At 36.2% G+C, this 22,366-nt stretch overlaps 2 protein-coding genes across 2 annotated transcripts; both read left to right on the top strand.

Moving 5' to 3' along the window:
* Nucleotides 1-11,967: 11,967 nt before the first annotated feature.
* On the top strand, nt 11,968-20,763 carry LOC113358613 (AUGMIN subunit 3-like). Its single transcript, XM_026602215.1, has 18 exons — nt 11,968-12,421; nt 13,099-13,135; nt 13,416-13,519; nt 14,191-14,386; nt 15,241-15,307; nt 15,681-15,784; nt 15,900-15,984; nt 16,686-16,740; nt 17,207-17,338; nt 17,597-17,666; nt 18,141-18,198; nt 18,285-18,340; nt 18,649-18,801; nt 19,044-19,155; nt 19,247-19,388; nt 19,834-19,909; nt 20,024-20,119; nt 20,207-20,763. Exons 1-18 carry the CDS (start codon nt 12,243-12,245, stop codon nt 20,333-20,335), a joined length of 1,851 nt encoding a protein of 616 aa, XP_026458000.1. The 5' UTR covers nt 11,968-12,242; the 3' UTR covers nt 20,336-20,763.
* A 269-nt stretch (nt 20,764-21,032) lies between these two features.
* On the top strand, nt 21,033-22,356 carry LOC113358611 (universal stress protein A-like protein). Its single transcript, XM_026602213.1, has 4 exons — nt 21,033-21,344; nt 21,450-21,556; nt 21,659-21,777; nt 21,879-22,356. Exons 1-4 carry the CDS (start codon nt 21,125-21,127, stop codon nt 21,961-21,963), a joined length of 531 nt encoding a protein of 176 aa, XP_026457998.1. The 5' UTR covers nt 21,033-21,124; the 3' UTR covers nt 21,964-22,356.
* The last annotated feature ends 10 nt before the right edge of the window (nt 22,357-22,366 follow it).

The following is a 22,366-nucleotide window of genomic DNA, read 5'->3' as shown; positions in this document are numbered from 1 at the left end:
GTTAACAAAATATTGCTGTGTCTTTTACTTTTCTATTTCCGCAATTATAATTGTTTTATTATAATTAGAAGCAAAATACACAAACGTTAATTCCTATTTACTTGATAGCAATCCTACTGTGTTTGGTTAAGTCCGAACCTATTATCGAGTAAAATACTTCGTTGTTGTATTCTCTCGATCTTGTATCCATAGTCAATCACATAAGTTATCTTGTTGTCGTATTTTCTCGATCTCGTATCCATAGACGATCACTCGAAGTGTGAACTGATTAGTTGTATTATCCCGACTCAGGCCATAGATAATCACTTTCGGAGAAAGGACTTATAGGTGGAAATTTTTTAGATTATTGAGGTATATTTGGGTACCCTCGTCTTTTCAATGAGTCTCTTTACAGGAAAGGAATTGCTCCTAACTGTGGTTGTTCTTTTTGTCAAAATGATTTTGAATCTGTCTATCATTTGTTTTTCAATTATATTACTGTTTCTCCAATATGGAATAAGTTATACATGTTGACAGGGAAGAATATTAATTTGGATTATATGTCTCCTACTTTTATAAGGTAGTTGTGTTCTATGGATGCAACTGTTGGTGAATTAAGTTGGAGTTATATAATCCCACAGATTTTGTGGTGAATTAAAATATTCCTCTTAAAACTATGGCCTTGGCAATCAGGAACGCCAGAGAATTCTATTTTTCTGATATGCATAAGGATGGCTATTCTTATTGTATGTAGGAGATTTTGGTGAAATGGAACCATCCTAGGAATGGATATTATAAGCTTAATACGGATGACGCATCTTCTAACTCTGTTTTTGCAGGAATTGGGGGAGTGGTTAGAGCTGATGATGGTTCGTTCGTGGAAGGCTTTGCTAAACATATCTACCAATATGGGAGTAATATGACAGAAGTTTAGGCGGTCAGAGATGGTCTTCAAATGGCTACCCAACGGGGAATCAGGAAATTGTAAGTTGAGTGTGACTCCACATATACTATTCAACTATGTAAAGGAGAGGTTTCAATCCTGTGGCATCTTAGAGGTTTAATGCATGACATTGAAGAACTGAAGTTGAAGTTTGAAGACATTGTCTTTCATCAATATTATAGAGAGGAAAATTTTGTGGCTGACACTTTGTCGAAGATGGCGTCCGAAAGGCACTTGGAAGGTGTCTGGTTTGATAATCCTCTAGATGTTATAGTTAATAAAATTGTTGATGATATTCAGGGTGTCTCTTACCCTAGAATAATCAGAGTCTGTTAATCTGTTTTGGTTTTACTTTTCTGTTATCAAAAAAAAAAAGGAGTAAAACTTGGGACGAAAAAGATGTAAAACCGTGGTGTTATTATGAAGTGTGTTTTTTCTCAGATCGAAAGTAGGGAACATTAGAGGGGATTTAGATAGGAGGTGAGGATCTCATCTGCGTCGAAAAAAATTAAAAAGCATAAAGAGACATAGCGAAAACTGACAAAACGGAGAAGCAATAATTTCATTGGTTAAACAACTAAGATGTATAAAGTTTTCATTCACCTATTAAAGAATAGATGCAAAGCAATAAAAGAAGAAAAGATGTAATGCAAATGACAACTCAAGGAAGAGTTGAACAAAAAAAAAAGTTGGTTGTATTAGAAATACAATAAAAGATGCACGCATTATTGAGTAAAATAGTGTTATGGACAACGTGCAAACATTAAAGGAAGAAAGAAACAAAGCGGAAAAGACCAGACGATGCAAGGTTTAAAGAAAATAGTGATGCAATGCCCCCTACCACATAAGATAACATAATGTTAGAAAACCAAAAGTTGTATGACAAGATCCCACTTATACAAAAATCTCCACAAATGTCTTGCCAATATGAAAGACAGGTAGGCATTGATTACACATATAAAAAACTTTTATTTTAAACATATTAGTTTCATCTAAAAAAATTTGGACATTTGAAGCTCAGAACTCTGGTAGGGTTTCCAAAACACCATAAAAAGTGACTTCATATGGTAGCGAAAGACAAATGTTAAGATCCATACACATCAACTTATCTAACTGAGTTCCCAAATCAATATCCACATTTCCTTGATATACACTTGCATAGGGGTCTTCCACTTGTTGAACTGGCAGGTAACATTCTTCACGATTATACATAATAGTACTTGAAGATTGGGCATCGCCAAGTGGAGTCGCCGCAACACCTCCATGTTGCCCATACATGTCGTATAGTGTGTTTTCTTCTTGGAGCTGTGGTGAAAAATTATTATTGGGTTTTCCAGAGGTGGACGTCTGGGTGTGTGATAAGTGCATTAGTGTCCATTCCATACTTATTTTAGCTATTATTCTTGCATATTTTCGTATTATTACTTTGGTTTTCTCTTATTTGTCTCAATTAGGTGAATCATACAAAAAGGATATACAAAGTGCTGAAAAGAGCTAAGAATATAAGTATCCCAAGTATCCAAGCGCCCAAGTCCAAGCGAAGTGGAAGAAGTGCGACGAAATTGAGCAAAACGCTCAAAATCAAGAGAAGGGCCAAATACCGATCTTAACTCATTCAAATTAAGGATTTCTCATCACCATCTTGAATATAATTGAAAGATAAAAAGAATGCAAAAAGAATGAGGTCATTCCGAGTTCGGATGGAGAGGTAAAGCTCGCGGACGGGTTTCATACTTTAGTTCCGAAAATTTCTGCTGGAATTTGAAGTTCGCGGACTGGGTTCGCGAACTTATCAAGTGGGAAGCGTGCATTAATACCTTGTAAATCCTAAGGGCACGTTTGGATTCGTTATTTCGGGTCGGGTTCTTGAACCGAACTAAATACTTGATGGCCAAGCAATGTAAATCTATAAAAAGGGTATTAGATCATCGATTAATCGAATCTTATATCACAAGTTCTACATAAAAACCTAGGGTTTTCCCCTTTAGGGGGAAACCACCATTATTCATCTTCTTTGTAATATGAGTAGCTAAATCCTTTGTTGATTAAGGATGAATTCAATGTTCTAAGAGTGAAGATTTATTAATAATACAAATATATTTGAGGTTTTAATCATCATCGTTTGTTTTCATTATATCTAAGGTTTATGATTGATTCTTAGATTGGTTTGGAGTGCACGCTAGATTAGTCTATTAATCATTCTATTGCTAGTAGCGAGTTGAGCGATCCGTAATTGTCGTGCATCTCCTACACAAGTAGAAAACATGAGACCTTGCAGAGGGATTCTGTAAAGAAATCGTGTGTGGAAACAACACCAGTAAGTGAACCGAGCGTACCGAGTTTAACTGCTGGGATCAATCCTAAATTCACAAACCCTAAAGCATTCGGTTGAGTTACACCTTGTAGGCGTACCTCAGGGCGGCTCAGTTGAATAGAATTCGGTGACCAAGCGTACCTATTATCCAGTGATACAAGGATTTTTGGAATAGCTAGGCGTATCTGCTATTCTACGGTTGGTGATGAATGGTTCTAACGGAAGATAGATAAGTATTATAATCCTGCTATCGCTTGGTAACGGCGAAGGATTCCTTAATCATCTCTTTTCTTCTTTATTCTCTTTATTTATCTTAAAACCAATCCCCCTTTGTGATTTACTTTATTGTGCTAATACAAATAATATTTCAATTACACAGATCTCTGTGGGAACGATCTCTTACTACCGCTATATTACCAGTTAATTAGTGGGAAATATATTTATTAATTTATTGAGCCTACGACAGCCCATACAGTCTGCAGCGACGTACACTATTACCAAAATCTATCACATTATGGTTATGTACGTGTGTTACTTCTTCAGATAGTAATAATCCAAAACTCTTATCCTTCTACCATTCATCATACCTTTTCTGATCGACCAACCAGTATTGGTGTACGCTTTCAACTGCGATCGCTGGATTAAATCTAACACTGGGGGATCACATGGGATATCTATTTCACCCGTATGTGCCGCACACATCTCTCACCAAGGTACACACTCAACCTCTCACCCCTGCAGCTATATAATACAACTCTAGTCTTCGATATTTCATTTTCCATCATTACTTCTTTAATACCGTTGTACTTATCATATCTCCGAGGTTTCCATATAACAGTTTCTTTAGTTCTCATGTCAAGTTGTTCGCGGGTTGTTCTAAGTGAGTGCTTGTAGTTATCAACTTGACTTCGACCCGTTCGCTTTTCCTTCCAAAATAATAAAATTGCTGGATAGAGGCACTAATTATTGATGATAGTTTCATATATTCTCAAAAGTAGTTGACAATTGCGGAAATAAAAGTAGTACCAATACTCCACATCCCACCCATTTCGTTACACTTGATAGAGCTCAATTTATCAAAGCAATCACACAAATTTCCTAACATAGCCGAGATTATGCAAATTTTCCAACAATACTAACCATCCCTAATTATTCTTTTTGTTGTGTTTCTTATCAAAAATCTACCAATACATCACAATAAAAACATTATAGTCAATTTTTCCATACACCCTCGTTGTTTATGTTTTCTCTACTAGTAATGTAGTTGGCAAGAAGCCCAATGGAACGGAGCTCGCCTGCGATTCCCATAGACCGACTTTTTTATGTGGATGACCTTCTAGATCCGCTTGCTCTGCAGTTGCTTCTCTTGCATCCCGGTTTTACTTCACACCAAAAAAATACGTGTTATCATATCCTATGTAATCTCTCTTCTTCAATCCAGCGGGTATATTTGGTATCACACGACCGACACCTATTGGAATACCCGTTAGTATTACAAAATATAAAGGTGGTATTCCTAACTCGATCTCGGGGAAGTGAAATGTGCTAGTATTCTTCCACCATTTCTCCATAAGAGCTTCGGTTAATTTATAGTAGGAACAACAGAAACCAAATTCAAACACCGAAGAAAAACCACAGTTTTGTAACACATTCAAGGCTTGCGGATTACTTTTCACCACTATATCATAATAATTCTTCTCTTGAGCCCAACTTGTTTTAAATTGCAACTTCCTATCAAGTCCTACCTTTACTTCTATCTACGTCACCCTTCCTAGATAAAATCCCGTTTGCCGTCATAGCCATAACGTACTATAATGAGAACAATCACCAAAATGTTACTCCCATATTTCTTTATGATTATCAAGTTTTCACATAAATTCAAAATTCAAATAAAAAATAACTCAAACTATCTATGGTTCATCAATGTAACCTTAACTATATTTTTTGAACTTAAACAAGAGATTAATACTAAAAAATTTAAAAATCAATTACGCTTTATATGCATAGACAGTTATCAAGTTTCATCCAAAATTGAAGAAAAAAAAATCTCCATCGAACCCTAACAATAATACTAAACCAAATTAAAATTAAATTAACCATCAATCAACCGTAACAACACAAAATACTATCACAACAAACATTAGTCACCCTTCATCATGTAATTATAAGCAAAAAAACAACCAATAATCAATTAACACAATTACTCCAAGGTTTTTTATTCCAAAACATACCTCTTTTAGTTAGTATTCTAAATTAAAGCGATAAGCTACTATATACTCATCAAAATTGCATCTACACTAAACCCCTTTACCGGATTCATCAACAACAAATCAATAATCTCCAATTGAGTCACCTGTTTAGTTTAGTTTTCTATGGAAAACTTCTTTTCTGATAGAAGGGAAAAGAAAAAATGATAAAAAAAAAACAATAGAATGGAGGAGGAGAAACTGAAGTTTGGATTCTGTGTATTAACCGGGCGAGGATTGTCTCCTCACTTCAACTGGCATTGACCAATCAAGCAACGAACCAATGCTCGCTTTTTGGTTTTCTGACAGACGAGGATCGTGCTTCCTCTCCTATATCCAAATTCCATCCCATATCGCTAGACTAAGACCATCCCCTGTGCTTACGTGTCGCAACTATAAAATTCACCATTCTACTTCTCCACTAGACTCATCCTAACATTCAGGATAAACGTTTTTCCGACCATTTCCAATAATTAATGTCGGAGTTTATAGCTGAGTGGTTTTCCAACGACTCCAACATGGACAAGGGTTAGCGTGGTTGGATTTAGGCGGATTGGATTTGGAAATGGGAGCTTGGGTCCGGTTTTCACAAATGGAATAAAATTACAGGTTTTTCCTCCTTATATAGATTTTAAAATACGTTTTTTAGGCTAGTAAGATGTACATTAAAAAAAATTCTAGGAATATAGATTTAAAAATATAATTAAAGTAAGATTAAGAGTTGGGTGGCTTCGCCACATTCTGGAGAGATGGGAGTGAAAAAGATGCACTTTGGAGGCGTATTAAGAATTTAGAGGTAACTCAAGCTCACTCGTTCATAACTCTTATTCCAGATCTGTTGGCCACAGTCTATGAGCAGGAATCCTTAAACCCAAGAATTTGATGTTGCTAATAATACTAAGATTATCATGCATAATGGGAGGAGTATGCAGTTACAGACTGATAAATAGGTTGGTAATTATGGATGGTGATTCCCATCAACTCAAATAAGAAGGAAGTCAGGGGTTCAATCCCCATTATAAAAGTTTGTAATAGTTTAGTTGTACATTTTTATTTGGTGGGCTGGGTCTACCAGTAGGGACGGTCTGACTGGATGAGTTCAAGTAACTACATAGGCGCAGCTTTCGCGTATCAAAAAAAAATGTAGCTGGTGAAATTTGGACAAAGGGAAAATTTATCATTTCAAAACCAGAGAAAATTTGGTAATTTCACAGCTAGAGAGTGGGTCATCGTTCTAAGCCAATAATTGTCTCCAAAGTTCAGGAAAACTATAAAGAGAGAGAATTGGGAGTGAAAAAAATCCTTGGAGACTAGTTTGATCCTCACTACGAAAATACAAGCCCAACCTCATAGGACAAAACTCAAATCTCGCGGGACAGGCTAAGATGTTGGTCCTCAAGGTACTAATAGCCATGATTTCTAGCATAGTTCCCCGGTGGACACTACTGGTCGTGATGTCGTGATCCTTAGCGTACGTTCCTAGAGGACTACAGGTCACATAGTTTTTATAGGGCGTAAAATGTCCCCTGCGGACTTATCAACCATGGTTTCAGCATGTCTTTGTGAGATGCAACTAGACATGATGCGGTCATCCCTACCATGCGTCCCCGGAAGACTTTTGGTCATGTAGGCTCTGTAGATGCGTAAAAACGTCAATGATGGACCTATAACCTGTGACGTCCCAAATAATAAACCTTGTAACCTAATTACAACCTAATTGAAGCATAAAACTTAGGATCTATATGGGAGCTTGGAAATGTGATAATATACTCTAGAATAGTGTATTTTAAATTTATTTATGATAACCTTGTTATTGGTTAGTATTAATGTTGTTTATCTAAATTATATCATGTTTTAGGATAGGTTAACTTGTGTTTGTTTGACTCCAGAAAAGATTTAATATGAATAATTATTTTTATAAAGGAAAATAACTGCCTAACCCAAGTGAGGATATCTGTATTCCAGGAATTTAGAAGAATACCATAACCTCACTTTTTTAGCTTCCTAAAATCAAGGAAGGTTTAGTAATCCTTATCCAAGATTGAAATTGCAGTGAAACAAACACATTTTAGCCGTTTTTCACTGGATAACCCAACCTAGGACGGGATATCAAGGGTACCAAACACGACCTTAGATTCTCGATCTTAATCGTTATATAAAATAAACCCTAAAACCAGTATCAATCCACTATAGAATTATCCCAATTCTTTGATTCTTCACCAAAACACCTATAGAATATCAATTTAACAGTAACCCCTTTGTTCTTTATCCATGGTCAACCCAATACACCTCTCAATTTCATATAACCTCTCAGTCAACTCTATAATCCTAACACTAATTTCTAAATTTGTATGTTAATTCTATTCTTCTTTACCTTGGATTCATAACAACCTCAAATCAATCATGCCCTTCTTATATTTCCTTTGATTCCTCTAGTTCCCTTACACAAACCCTAATTTTCTAACTTTCAACTCAGATACCCTAAAATTCCTAATGGTTATTCATCAAAATTCACAAAAATAATAATACCATCTTCACTGATACCTTCATGATCTATTTACTTCTTTAGATTTTTACTTAATCGACGTAAACGATTCCTCAGTTTATGTAGAGAAGAGAAGAAGATCATGAACTGAACACAAACAAAATCCATATAAATAATGAATTCTCTTCAAGCTGATTTTGGTATAACCCAAATGAAAGTTACTTAGGCACCCACATTATAGGATATTGGCAGACGCTCGGTGCTCATAATAGATATCTTGGTTGCCATAATAATATCTGGATGTAAAATGATTATTTTACCCTTCCTATATAGATCATATGATTTATTCTTCGTTCGTTATCCGAATGACACATTCAAATAGTCTATTTCGCGTAACTTTTCGAGACTTATCCAATATACTAGTGTCTTATAAATATTATTTTTGGATTAATTATTATTCGTATTTCACTAATCAAGTCATTAGTGGTTAAATCGTCTCTAGATCGGTCAAATAGCGTTGACGAACTTATGAGTACTTATATGACCCAGAGCGTAGACATATATATCTCTCACGAATCGTACCTACTTGAGACCAAGGACCGACTCTTAGTACATCCTCGAGAGATATACTGGTCACGTCTATTCTATGCCTCGACTTACCGAGGCTTCCTGAATAATCCCTAGTACATCCCCTCTAAATACACTGATATTCTGGCGCCTCTGGGCCCTTTCGACAAATTCCTAGTACATACCAGCGATATATATTGATCATGTCGCCCCGACTGTATAAACACAATCGTAATTGACTCCTGGTACATCTCTGCAAGATACACTGGTCAAGCACGAATGAGCCAAAGTCTCATATGAACGTTATTAAGTACACAAGCCTCCTTCGTTGTCTCAAACATGTCCCAGTTGACTCTAAAGAGAGTCAATCTCATTAGCTAAGCCTCAACCGACCTCATACTGACCGATCCGAACTAGTTCGTCTGAAGAGTATTGCACAAACACAAGACTAAGACACACCTCACCTAGGGCATAATTTTTTTTCAGTGTCGCAAACACTCTCATGGCTTGTATGAGCCTAAACTGTGCATGTTTATCCAAAAACGTGGATAAACCCCTTTGAGCTCCTCACGCTCAACAAAAGAGACCCGCGGGAAATAATATGACCTCCACATAACAGTGTAATACTGGCGAGAGAATTAACTCAAAAATGAGGAAGATTTGAAGGCTTTAATTGGGGAGCTTATGAAACATCATAAGACCGTCGAGAAGCAAAGAGTGGATGACCGTAAATTTTAAAATATGGAATTGAAAAAAAAGTTGGCTTTCTCAAGACAAATTTGTGTATGACTATGGAAAACATAAGATTCTTAATGCGAAAACTTCAATAATGAACAACCAAGAAAACATGTATGGAAACTATCTCTTGATAAGCTACAAAGAGAGATGGAACAACGGTCGACATTTGACAACCCAAATGATGATGGTGTTGAAGATGATAAATTAGACGTAGCATAACCTCTTAATTAGATAATTGATATATTAAGTTGAACTTTAAATTTTGCTTCATTTTACTGAAGTTCAATTTGAAGGGATAACTTTTTCTTACTTTTACCTCAAGTTTTATTTAATTATAAGACCGTACTAACATCATTACATTGTATTAAAATCCCATACGGTTAACGAGAAACTCCTTAGGGATGTGAAGATGAGCTTCGTGTTCGAATTTCTTTTCTTTCTATCTTCATCATTCCTCTTGATATCATACAACAACTTCACCACAGGTTTCACCTGTAAGTTTTTATCGACTTACAATCCGACCTAAAGCCATTAATTCTTCAACTTATTTTCTTGTTGCAGAAAATCAACAGAACAATGTTGCACGATCCCGGTTGTGAAGGTTACCTATGTCATTACAGAAGGTTTCATGAAACTTTACCCCAATAACTCTGACCGACTAAACCATTTTGGTGCATTCTTCACCCTTCTTCGGATAGTATATTACATAGTTTCTGCAAAGAGACACAATATATTTGGCGCATTCGTCTAGAGTAAAATTAGGATTAGCCACATTGATGGAGATTGTGGTGTTAGAGTTGAATATATTTGTAAAAAGTTAGTGTAGAAGGTGTAATTTTGAAATGAGATTGAGTGGGTACATATAAAGGATTTATTGAAATCCGCTGGGAAATACTAGTCATTGGCGATAGAGTGCTTGTCGCTCGATCAACTTAAAACCGCTAAGTGACAACTGAATATTTTTGTAAAATTAAATAACAAACTACATCCAAATTAACAATTAAATGAAAACCGAAAATTGAATATTTGGATAAAATATAATATTGAATAACAAACCACAAACTAATAATTAAATAAAACTTAAAATCACTCCCGCAGGATCTTCCATACTTTGCCGAAAGATTATCTTTCAAATCTTCTCTTAAACTGTGTATGGATTTCGTTCTGAATGTATCTAGATAATTCCACATAATTTCTTGCATATATCCATCTTTCTGGTTGAATTTCAGACCTGTAATCTACATCACCATGGTTAGCCCAATCTTTATTACGACGGATTTCCTGAATTATCATGATATGCAAAATTATGCAAGTGAGCATATTCTCATGCATTTCACGAGCACTTAAAACACGATATGACGCACAAATGACAGCGAACTCCCGCTTTAAAACTCTAATGCCCGTTCCACATCTTTCCTCAAATCCATTTGTCTATTGTTAAGATACCCATATGAACATCAAATTCGCCCGAGGAGGCTGACGCTAACATTTGAACTAAGGTTGACTATTTTGGATAGATCATATCCGAAAGATAATACCCATGAGCGTATTGATTTCCGTTGATTATGATATAAACCTATGGGAAATTTTCATACTTAAGATCTCCAAATAGAGGTGATTTGTGCAAAACATTAATATCATTTTGTGAACCCAGTAGACCAAAAAAAGCGTGCCATATCGAACAATCATAAGAAGCAACAACTTCAAGGATAATAATTGGTTTTTGGTAATGACCTTATATTGAACATCTTATAAGTGGGACATCCCATCCATACCCGATACATACAACCAAGACTATCTAGCATTCCTGAGAATCCCATATCCTTAATTTGTTTTAACATTTCTCTAACATCTTCCTCAATTAGTTTTCAAATACGTTGGACCAAAATGATTAATTATTAATTCGCAATACAATGAAAGATACTCGTAAGAAATTGTTTTACAAAGGTATTCGTCATTCGAATATGCAAGTTTCCCATAACTTATAATCCTTAGGGCCGAAATAATATTTTGTTCAGGTCTATGACCTCGCATATTCAATGCATCAAACCGATAATTAAATTGAGGTTCTACCTGAAAAAGCTCAATAATAATCTCTATCACCAAGTGTCGGGGCAATACAGAATCGACATTGGAAATCTTGATCAGCGAACGCACAACCGTGAAGAAAATAATCGACATTTGATTTTAATGGAAGTTTCGACATTCGAGCACTATGTATGTTGCCGAATGTATGAGCATCATAACGTTGTTTAGAAAGTTGTCACGACATCCGAACACATATTTCTTGCTGTGATAAAAACTGATCCATATAAATTTGCATCTCTTCATCAGAATACGCCAGTAATTATGAAATATAAAGTAAGTAAATGAGGGAAAAGGTGAAAAAAATAAGTAAATAATGTAAATTTATGTAAAAAATAGGTATAAGTAAATTGATGAAATAGGCAAAAAATAACTATTACAAAGGAGTCGTTAATCATAGAATCGTGGAGCGATGCAATTTCTAACGCCAGCGAGCAATAATCTATCACTGCAACTTTTCAAATGATCGCTCAATAAAAAACCTATCCCTAAACCTTTTCCTATAGTGGGGCGGCTAATTTTCCAGGTCCCCTGACATGCAAAATGCAAATGGAAAAATCAGTCAGTCATTCTGTGTAGGAATGTGCATATCCGAGTTTTTATAAAGTTTCCAAACAGTGTTGGCTTCTTGTAGCACAGTAGGGTCTTCTTATAGGGAACTTTTTCAACTCCCCAGTCCCCACTAATCACTAGTCGGTTCAAAAAATAAAATAAAGACTGTACTCCATAGTGCAATACAACCTCGGAACAGAAATACCCGCCTTTTCTCCTCTCTTCATTTATTTCTTAAATCAAAATTCAAAATTAGGGTTCTCATTTTTCAAATATTCGTCCCCATTTAGTCACAGAATCCCTCTCATTATTCTTCGAAGTTTTAAGAAAAGAATGAGTTATGGAGGAAAACTGTGTAATGTATTAGGTGAATTAGGTTACGAGGGACATGATAAATTAGATCCAGATAGTTTTGAATGGCCATTTCAATACGAAGAAGTCCGTCCTCTTCTTGATTGGATCTGTTCTAGTCTTCGTCCTACTAATGTACTTTCTACTTCTGATCTCTCCATGTAAGTATTTTTGTTTGAAGATTGTTTGATCGATTAGTTATACATTGTATCTTAGATTACTTTTGTTATCATTTTTAGGGATTATTGGTGAATTTCGAGTTGAATTATTGCCGTTTGGAGATTCTTGTTCGGCTGGTTTAGTTGTATATTTAGGTTCAGATGAGCAAATTTTTTGATGTCCTCTGAGTCATATTTTAGGGCATTTTGATGAATTTTGAGGGGGACTATGTTTGGAAGTTTCAGTTAGTGGCAGTGCTGATTGTAAATTCATGGTTTGAAATTACAAAGTAGGAGGTTTGTTGTGTCTCTAGTCTGTATTTTAAACGAGGAGTTAAGCAGTATCTCAAATGGGGTTTAGCAAAGAAGCGAGGAAGAAGCATATTCCTAACAATTACTTTTTTTTTTTACTGATAAATGTGCTGAAGCCGGAAGGATCATTTTTTAGTCTTGAGTGTTTTTTAGTGAGACGGTATTATCTAGCAGTGCAAGTTTGTGACAGCTGAAACTGATGGTTGGCATCTGGTTGTTTGTGTCATAACTAGAACTATAAGAATTATCATGAATTTGTAATGATCTTTATGACTTGGTTGGTTTGTTATTTCCTTGATCCTGTTATGGTTTATTTATTTATTTTTTAATCTTTTTGTGAAAATAGTTACTGGATATTTGTATTGCAGGTATGAGCAGTTTCTGCAAGAAGGGAAACTATTGGAGGTATATTGCATTACTTAATCTCTCCTGCTATTATAGATATTGCTACAGTATGGATCATTTTAGAATTTAGACGCCTCCATATATCATTTTGCCACGTTTTGCTTCTTTTTCCCTCCAATTTTACGCTAAATAAACCAGAATTGGCTTCCTTCCCTGGGTGAAAACTAATTGCAAAGCATGAGTGTTAACTGTTAACTATTAGTTTCATAAAGACTATCTTTTTCGTTGTTTCAAATTCCAACACATTACTGCACACATTAGCTGATTATCTATTCGCCAGGGGGAGGACTTGGACTTTGCGTATGATAGCATTTCAGCATTTTCAAGTAGGAGAGATAACCAAGAGGCTGTTTTTGGGGCTGAGGAAGGACTGAAAGACATACGGTGAGAATCCTTATCTAGTACTGAATTTTATAAATATAGTTTGTTGCTCCTGCTATATAATACGTGCTTGCCTTGTCTACCAAATTCAGAACTCGAGACTTCGGCCAGCTGTCCTGCGTTTCATTGTAGAACGATGGGAATTAAAAAAATTAGGCATCATGTATGATCTTGTTATGTTAAAGCTGTGTTTATTCTGTTAAATTCCTAGGGTAGTTCTTTGTCAATTTGGAAACCAAATTTCTTTTGGAACACACCTTCTATCTCTTTTATTCTTTCCCTGTGAATGTGGTGTGACTCCCATTTGAACTGTGTGGATTTGGTCACAACCCAGCAATTATACGGATTGAAACATTTTAGTCCCTATCTATAATTTTATGAGTGCCTGTTGTTACCAATGTTGTTTGTTCATCTGGAGGTGCTTGGTTCGTGCAATGTTTCCGGGGTAGCAACAGGCACTCATAAAAATGTCCCACAATCCTACTCGTGGTTGAGACTAATGCGTTCTCTTTGATAATGCTGACCTTTCACATTAAACTTCTATCTGCATTTTGTGACTTGCTATATCCTACGTGGTACATTAGATAAACTGCATTTAATTTCTTTTTCTTGTAAAGGCTGGAGTAACACAATATTTACAGTGGCATTGTTAATGAATTGCTTATCCTTTCCAGGGATGCAACTCAAGCATACAAATCTGAGGCATTAGAACTGCAAAAACAACTTAGGCATCTCCAATCTCAGTTTGATTTGCTTGCAGGACAAGCTTCAACTTTGATTCAAGGTAGGAGGGCTAGAATGGGAGCAACATCCGTAGTCAGTGGACAACTTACTGCTATTGATGATAAGCTTTCTGCCAGGAATTTGGAGGTAAGCCAGTATATTTCTGTTACCTATTTAATACCTAAAGCTATTCAAACTGATGCAGTTACAGTTCAACAACAAATTAGTTGGCTATTAATTAAATTACTTGAATTGCATATAAGAAAGGGTTTTGGAAGTGTTTATGCAGTAGTACTCCTACTAGGTTTTATGCGTGGTTATACTTTATGTTGGCTTTTGGCCATTTAAATTCCTGATGATGTCAATCCCGTAGCGGATCAATTCAAACGAGCATTTCAAACAAGTACTTTTTGTAATCTACTCATGTAAACTAGTCAATAAGACCATCTAATGATATTACTATACAGGGGTTCCTCCAAGACATACTATATGCACTATCTATTATGTGTTTGAGGACGGGTCATCTCCTAACGTAGCAAAATTTAGCTTTAGTTTGGCTGAAAATCTTGCGCATGTGTTTTACAAGTGGCCATGCCTGACCGTACCTGCAAATAATTTGCTGTATTTAAGCAACTTTGTTGTTTCTTAGCATGGATGAATAGAGTCAATAGACAAATACATTAGTGCTTCCTATATATGTTGTCCTCGTGACTTTCTGTTTTAGGTTTCCCTTTTAAACTTTGGGGGGAATCGGAAAAACGTTTCATAAATAATTGGCTTGTGTAAAGTACTTATAAGAACTGGGTGCTACTGATGTTTCTGTTGGCATTTTCTGTAGTAAATCTTCTCTTTTGACCTCTACTCTGTCCTCCATGGAGATAATGTGTGAATCTGTGTTAGTTCGTTCGCTCTAGATACATGCATAGTCTCATGAAATGTTCCGAAGGTAATTGTGTTTTTGCAGTCTCTGGATGTTTGCTGACTTATTTTTATGTGCGTAGATGAATGCAGTTCTTGGAAGAATTGCTTCCACTACACAGGAGTTGGCTCACTATCATTCAGGCGATGGTAATTTTTTCTTATTTCTAATGAACCTTTTAAGCTTATGAAAAGTAAAAATCTTGCATTATTGCTAGGATATGATTGGCTGCCTTCTTTGTAAAGCTGATTTCATGAAGTTCCCATATATCCCACTTACATGTGTCCTGTAAAGGCATTTGCTGAAAGTTAGCTCGCTACTCGGCCCGAAACAATGGAATATGTCTTGGACTCTTATGTTTGTGTTTGTACTGGGCTGGGATACTCTGAAATTGGACAGTTTCTATAAGTTCATTTGTCCTGAAAGTATTCATCAAATCTTTGTGGCCACTTCATGTTTACTGTTGCGCAGTTCGCGCTTATTTTTCTTTCTGATGTTGATCAGAATTATCTTTATTTGCAGAGGACGGAATTTACTTAGCTTACTCTGACTTCCACTCATACTTACTGGGAGATACGGCTTGTACGAAGGAGCTAAACCAGTGGTATGTGAAACAGTTTGAAAAGGTATTAATCATGAAAAGACCTCTTTTTCTTATTTTTCCAATGAGCATGTTTAGATTCATCGAAACAAACATATGGAAGGTGTCAAGCTGATGTTGTTATGACATGCTTCAAATAGGGCCCATTTCGATTAGTTGCTGAGGAGGGGAAAGCCAAATCTTCATGGGTTACACTTGAGGACAACTCAAATTGCTTAGTACGAGGTATCCTTCTTTGCTTCAGGTGGTTTTTTAGTGCTTCATCAGAGGGGCCCTTATATAAAAGCCCAAAGAGATTTTTTTTTTTTTTTGGAAATTTACAAATCACTATACATTTGAAGTGCACTGGAGAATATGATGATAAAATTTTGTTTATGCAGACCAAACAAGATTGTAGGTTCTAAGTACTTCATATCATTATATCAAAACCTTCCCATATCTTACCTTGGGGAAATATATCTTCTGCAAACAATTCGGACGGATAACTAATTAAATGTTCATGAGATATAAAATACTGCATGCCACTCTTTCCTAAGTACATTTGGTTTCATCTATTGGATTGAAAAGAAGACCTCGAGGTTGCTTACCTTTGCCTAAATATCCTCCCTCTGAACCATAATTAAGGTAAACTGTAAGCTAGAAGAGAAACTAAATAGAGCTGGAAACTGCTTTACTTGGACTCTCAAATTGTCAATAGAAGTATAGAAAAAACATGTGTACTTGCCATCCTGTCCTTGTTTTGGTTTTACTTTTACCTATTTTTTCTGGAATGCGCTTTACTCAACACAAATAATGTCTCCAAAAATGGATTGAAGATTCCAAATATTTAGCTTGCCAATTAGATGTTACTGCAGTTTCCTTTGTGATGATATGAAAATGCTCTTGAGTCTTGAGATATCTTTAACCAATATCGTAAAATGTTACAGATTCTGAGAAATCCCATCATCAACGTGTTGCTGAATTACAGAGACTACGGTCCATGTACGTATCTCTGCTCACATGGCTCACTGGGTCCAAGAGTTCTATTTTCATTCTACGTCTTCCACCTCTCTATTGTAGTTATTTATTCACTGTAAATGATCATTCATTTGATACAAATTATCAAGCTTTAGCATATGCCCAATTGGTTGGTACTCTTTATTATTACACAAATAATCATCACAAGTTAGACAACAGTGGATCCGTGCTTTGTGTTTAACTTGTTTCTACACAACTGTCTCACTGTATGTTTAGTTACTTTCAGTTAATATGCTGAAATAAAGATAATTTTCAGTGATGAAGTCATAGGAAAATTCGTTTCTTGTTTTTGCATGTCAACAGTCTTCGTAGATTTTAAAAATCATTACCTCATGCATGCAAGTCTCATTTTAAACAAAAATAATTTGGCTGGCATTTCAATCATGATTTGTTGCTGCGATACTGCTGATGAACGTTCCACTGTATGCAGTTTTGGGACAAGTGAGAGACAGTGGGTAGAAGCGCAAGTTGAAAATGCTAAGCAGCAAGCAATTCTAGTAGCACTCAAATCTCAGGTGGCATCAGATGAGGCTCATATTCATCTTGATCTGCATTCTCTCCGGTATGATGTCTCTATGTCCTGTATCCTCTATCCTGATCAAATTTTTCTTTTTCTTGATGCTCATTCCTTGTATGTTTTACGTATCTTATCTCTTGCAAGTGCTCTTTCCAAACTTACGCACGATATTTTTTTAGCAGTGCAACTGGACCTTTTTACCTTTAAGTGTCGGAGTACAGTTTTCTCTTGCTATATCTTATTTAAGTTATCTTTATATCTAGGTTCTAAGACTCTAAGTTTGACTTTTATTTTGATATACAGGAGAAAGCATTCTGAACTGACAGGGGAGCTCTCGAATCTGTACCGTAAAGAGGACAAGTTGTTATCTGAGGTCTGCACTTTGCATTATCAAAATTCAAATACGATACATAAATCATAACTCAACCTGCTATGTAGAGTTTTCTAAGTTTTTGAAGAGTCCATACAAATCCGATGTTCTCAGTCAAACAGTCTCAATGCGAGATTTTCCCAGAGTTCCGAGGTTGAAGATGGTCTCAGCATGCAGATCATTTCGTCTAATTTTTATATAACTTCTAATCCCCTATATTTTCTGTTTCAACTGAACTGTAAAAAACTAAAAATGTAAATCTCACACGTCACCCAAATTCTTCATGGGGTTAGCTCATCTTGAATGCTGTAGTTTTGAGTGTTAATCTAGATATGGATAGATAATCGTCACCAGAAGCCTCCCTTGGGCATCTTTATGTGGGCAGCACAAAAGTTCTGTACGAATATTTTTTATCTAGTTGTTGCTCTTTGAAAGCTTTTACATTTCACTTCTTCCACTCTTGCATTTTCATTGCAGACTATTCCAGATTTGTGTTGGGAGCTTGCTCAACTCCAAGACACATACATATTGCAAGGTAAGGAAAATAGGACTCGTACTTAATTGATCTAAGAAAATAAACACTCTCCTTGATTACCTTGTGGTTAAATATGGAACGTGTAGGAGATTACGATTTAAAGGTGATGCGCCAGGAGCATTATCTTGGTCAACAAAAAGTGGTAAGTTCTTTTCATGGAGATGGTGTTGTAATTTACTTTATTCTAATGCAATGATCTAATATGCAAGCCAAAGGAGATTAAAAACTTATGAACCTTATCCGAGGAACTCATGTATTCAGTCTCGCCCTGACAATGGTTACCCTGCACCTTGATTAACCTACACCAAAAAATATTGAGAATCTTGTTGCAACATGATCTTGAACCAATTTCTTTCTGCCAATGGGCCTGCTCATGAGCGGCAATCAGATATTACACTTAAAATTTATAATGCATTTGCTGAGAATTACGCCTTGCCTTCTGTTGTGCAGTACATTAATCATCTTCTCAACCAACTTGCTAGACACAAGTTTTTGAAGTTAGCTTGCCAGTTGGAGCAGAAGACTATGCTTGGGGCATTTTCACTGCTTAAAGTTATTGAATCAGAGCTTCAAGGATACCATTCAGCAACTGATGGACGTGTGGTATGCAAACTACCTTGATCTATTCTCTAAATGAGGATATAGTTCCTCTGATCTCGTTGAAACTTAATTATACCCAGTTTCCCATCTGTAGTGCCTTAGGAAGCCATTGCTTATCAACAGTTTTATTCTTCGCATCAAACTGCATGTTCTACTTTTTTTTTGCTTTTGCTGTTTGTATCAGTGAAGAAATTTGAACCTCTGCATAACCTGGTTTATATGGCTACATTCATAATTCTTGGTAGGGCCGTTGCCTTTCACTGATTCAAGCTGCATCGGAAGTTCATGAACAAGGAGCAGTCGATGACCGCGACACGTTTCTGCATGGTGTTAGAGATCTTTTAAGCATTCACTCAAGTAAGATATTAATCTCTCTCTTGGATTACTTGCGAGTTGGTTTTGACAAGTGCTCAGCTAATAGCCTACCCTCCCACTTTTACTTGTTTAGATGCTCAAGGTATATTACCCACATATGTCTCTGCACCTGGCATTGTACAGCAGATTTCCATCCTCCGATCTGATCTCCTGAGTCTTCAATCTGACCTTGAAAATTCCCTTCCAGAGGACAGAAATAGATGTATCAATGACCTGTGAGTAATCTCAGTTTATTTTTACAAGTGTCCTTTTCTTTGTTTAGTTGCAAATTATTGAAGTGTTCATCTATGAAGATGATGTATTACTACTGGCAATTACTTAAGTTTCATTGATACAGAGAAATAGTAAATGGGCCTATTTTCGTCCCTTAAGATACGGGCTTAAGATAGTTTTGGATCATTCCACAAAATCTGAATTTATATTTCTCATCATCTAGTTGTCGGACATATCGTGCACTAATTAGGCTAAGATTTTGTATCAATCTTTGGTGGCCTATCAGTCCTTAGAGACATTTTAAGTCTTGAAAGTCATGCATGTTGGCCTTTTCTTGAAGGTTCTTATTATTGGTATATCCTCGCAGCATGGATTTCAACTTCAGATCTTTAGTCACTCTGTGTGTCGCGTTTAATGCTTAAGTGACTTTATTGTATTTTGTATTAGGTGTACTCTTATCCAAAGTCTTCAGAAATTGCTATTTGCGTCTTCCACAACTGCTCAACCAATACTTACACCTTGGGTATATTCATCGACTTCACTGTTTTACGAGTTTGATCTTTTGATTGGTATGTGTTGTTTGTTTTGTGAACTAACGACATTGATGATATGAACCTAATTTGGTTTTATTTACCAGCCATTGATGAAAGAGCTTGTGGAGATGGAAAAGGTGAATGCTCAGCTCTCAGCTGCAGTTGAAGAAGTGACACGTGAACATCGTGAGAAGGCTGAGGTAAGCTCGATTTCCAGTGTACTCACTATAAAACACGTTTCATGTACTGCACAGTATGGCCACAGTAAATTTCTCTTTTCTTCCCAGATTGTGAAGCATCACCCGCACGAGGTAGGGAGAGAGAGGCAGGTATTTGTCGACTTCTTCTGCAATCCAGATCGCCTGAGGAACCAAGTTAGAGAACTCACAGCTAGAGTGAAATCTCTCCAAGTCTAAAGCAAAAGACACCACTATTAGAAAGTCGTAGTTGCAACACGTATCAGGCTGTGCTTTATGACTACTGGCCTTGTGTGGTAGGAAAAGTGTGAAGATGGTGCACTGTACATGTTGTGAAAGTAACTTTTAGGAGTCCCCATGGTTTGCTCTTTGCATCACGTGTTGGTCTATCACTGATAAGTGATAACAATGTGGTTTCTCTGTTTTGTATCTCTGAAAGTTCAGACGTCTGTAGTTCCAGTTTATTTTATACTGGAAATATGGCAATTAAAAAAGAAAAAGAAAGAGATCCAGTTATCAAGTTCGGTGTTTCTCTTTGCTTTGTTTGACCCCCATGTTTCATAGCAACAATGATTACAGTTTACACAGTCAAGTTTGTAATTTCTTTACTTGGATTCGGCCAAGGGTTGTTATACTTTTACCACCAATTCTGGCGTGAGCAGCTTATCATTCTCCTTCCCATTAGAGAACTGTGAGGTGGCACTATATCTCCTGTTAAGTACTCTGACCATAAGCCACCTGACATGAGGTAGTCCACTGTATTACAGTGTTAGAACAGTCGCTACAATCTAGGTTCAAATTTCTTCATTATTATAATCAAGAAACTGGGGGTTGTTGTTGATTTTCTCACCCTCTGTCCCAAAATTCTCCCCTATCCCTTCCCATCTACCAAAACTAGAAGCGCCAACAGAAAGTAAAAAACCACATACCACTCTCCTATCAGTTCACTGCTCTTTTGTTATAATAAGGAATCAACCATAAACTTGAAAAAAAAAAAATTCCAACTCCATGCCAAATCAAGAAGCTCTCTGTTTAGGTACGATCATGGCTGACATGGGAGCAGTACAAGAGCGGAAGATAGTTGTTGCAATTGATGAAGGAAAAGAAAGTATATATGCATTAACATGGGCAATCAAGAATGTTGTTTCACAAAATTCTTCCAATGATACTATCATTCTTCTTTATGCCAAACCACAGCGTGCAGTTTACTCTACTTTAGATGGACCAGGTACCAAACCCAACAAAGTATTTTATTTATTTTTTTTGTATTTGTACATTTCCGTAGTAATAATTTCAATAATTTAAAAGATCCTGTTCTTGATTCGTTTTGTAGGGAATCTGTTCTCATCTTATGTTATTATGTCAATGGAGAAATATAGTAAAGAAGTTGCTGATTGTGTGATTGAGAAGGCTAAAAGAGTTTGCAAAGGCCTTCAAAATGTATGTCATTTAATGTAAATTTGGTTACATGGGGGAGTTATTAATTTTTGTGTGGCAGGGTGTATGACCTGATTCACCTGAAAAACATGATCTATCCCGTAGGTTAAAGTGGAGACAATGATTGAGAATGGTGATGCTAGAGAAGTAATCTGTGATGCAGTTGAAAAGATTGGTGCTGATGTACTAGTCATGGGAACCCATGGCTATGGTATGATCAAAAGGTGCGGTATCATTTGTTTCCTTATGGTCTATGGTTTTTATTAGTGCGCATCATACACTAGTGAGGTTTGCTTATTGGTTAAATTGGCTTTGTTTTTGACAGGGCTTTTCTTGGGAGTGTGAGTACTCATTGTGCACAAAATGTCAAGTGTCCAGTTCTAATTGTGAAAAAGCCTAAATCATCTTAGAAGAATGAAGTGTGGAAATTCTCCTTTGTTTGCAGAAAATGTAGTTTCTTTTGTTGCGGAAGATTGTTTCTGTACTTGTGTTGATCTGTTTTATCCAACATCACTGTCTGTGCCCCTGTTATCCATTGATGGCGTAAAACATGCTCACTTTCTCTTCAAAAAAGTGCAACGTAAAGATTTACATACACGGTCAGTTGATGACATCCGATAATTACATGTTTCCTTGTAAAGATTTACATACACGGTCGCCACAGCATACATAGGGAGATATGCTTATGTTAAATATCTGCTTGTTCTTATCCATTTAACATCTTGAAATTTTAAGCATTTCACAACGTGTAAGCAATTCACTGTATTGGTCATTAGAAAATCTGGCTACTGCATTTTACTCCATTAAGGTAAG

The sequence above is a fragment of the Papaver somniferum genome, chromosome 3 (assembly GCF_003573695.1).
Source record: "Papaver somniferum cultivar HN1 chromosome 3, ASM357369v1, whole genome shotgun sequence".
NCBI lineage: Eukaryota > Viridiplantae > Streptophyta > Magnoliopsida > Ranunculales > Papaveraceae > Papaver > Papaver somniferum.
The sequence above is the reverse complement of the archived record's forward strand: the minus strand, read 5'-3'. Positions and strand labels throughout refer to the sequence as shown.

Excerpts from the sequence above, each read along its gene's own strand:
- LOC113358613 (XM_026602215.1), top strand. The coding sequence starts at position 12,243 with ATGAGTTATGGAGGAAAACTGTGTAATGTATTAGGTGAATTAGGTTAC. Across the intron at positions 13,136-13,415 it reads AAGAAGGGAAACTATTGGAG|GGGGAGGACTTGGACTTTGC; the intron begins GTATATTGCATT and ends TCTATTCGCCAG. Across the intron at positions 18,341-18,648 it reads ATCTTGGTCAACAAAAAGTG|TACATTAATCATCTTCTCAA; the intron begins GTAAGTTCTTTT and ends TCTGTTGTGCAG.
- LOC113358611 (XM_026602213.1), top strand. The coding sequence starts at position 21,125 with ATGCCAAATCAAGAAGCTCTCTGTTTAGGTACGATCATGGCTGACATG. Across the intron at positions 21,345-21,449 it reads CTCTACTTTAGATGGACCAG|GGAATCTGTTCTCATCTTAT; the intron begins GTACCAAACCCA and ends TTCGTTTTGTAG. Across the intron at positions 21,778-21,878 it reads GGCTATGGTATGATCAAAAG|GGCTTTTCTTGGGAGTGTGA; the intron begins GTGCGGTATCAT and ends TGTTTTTGACAG.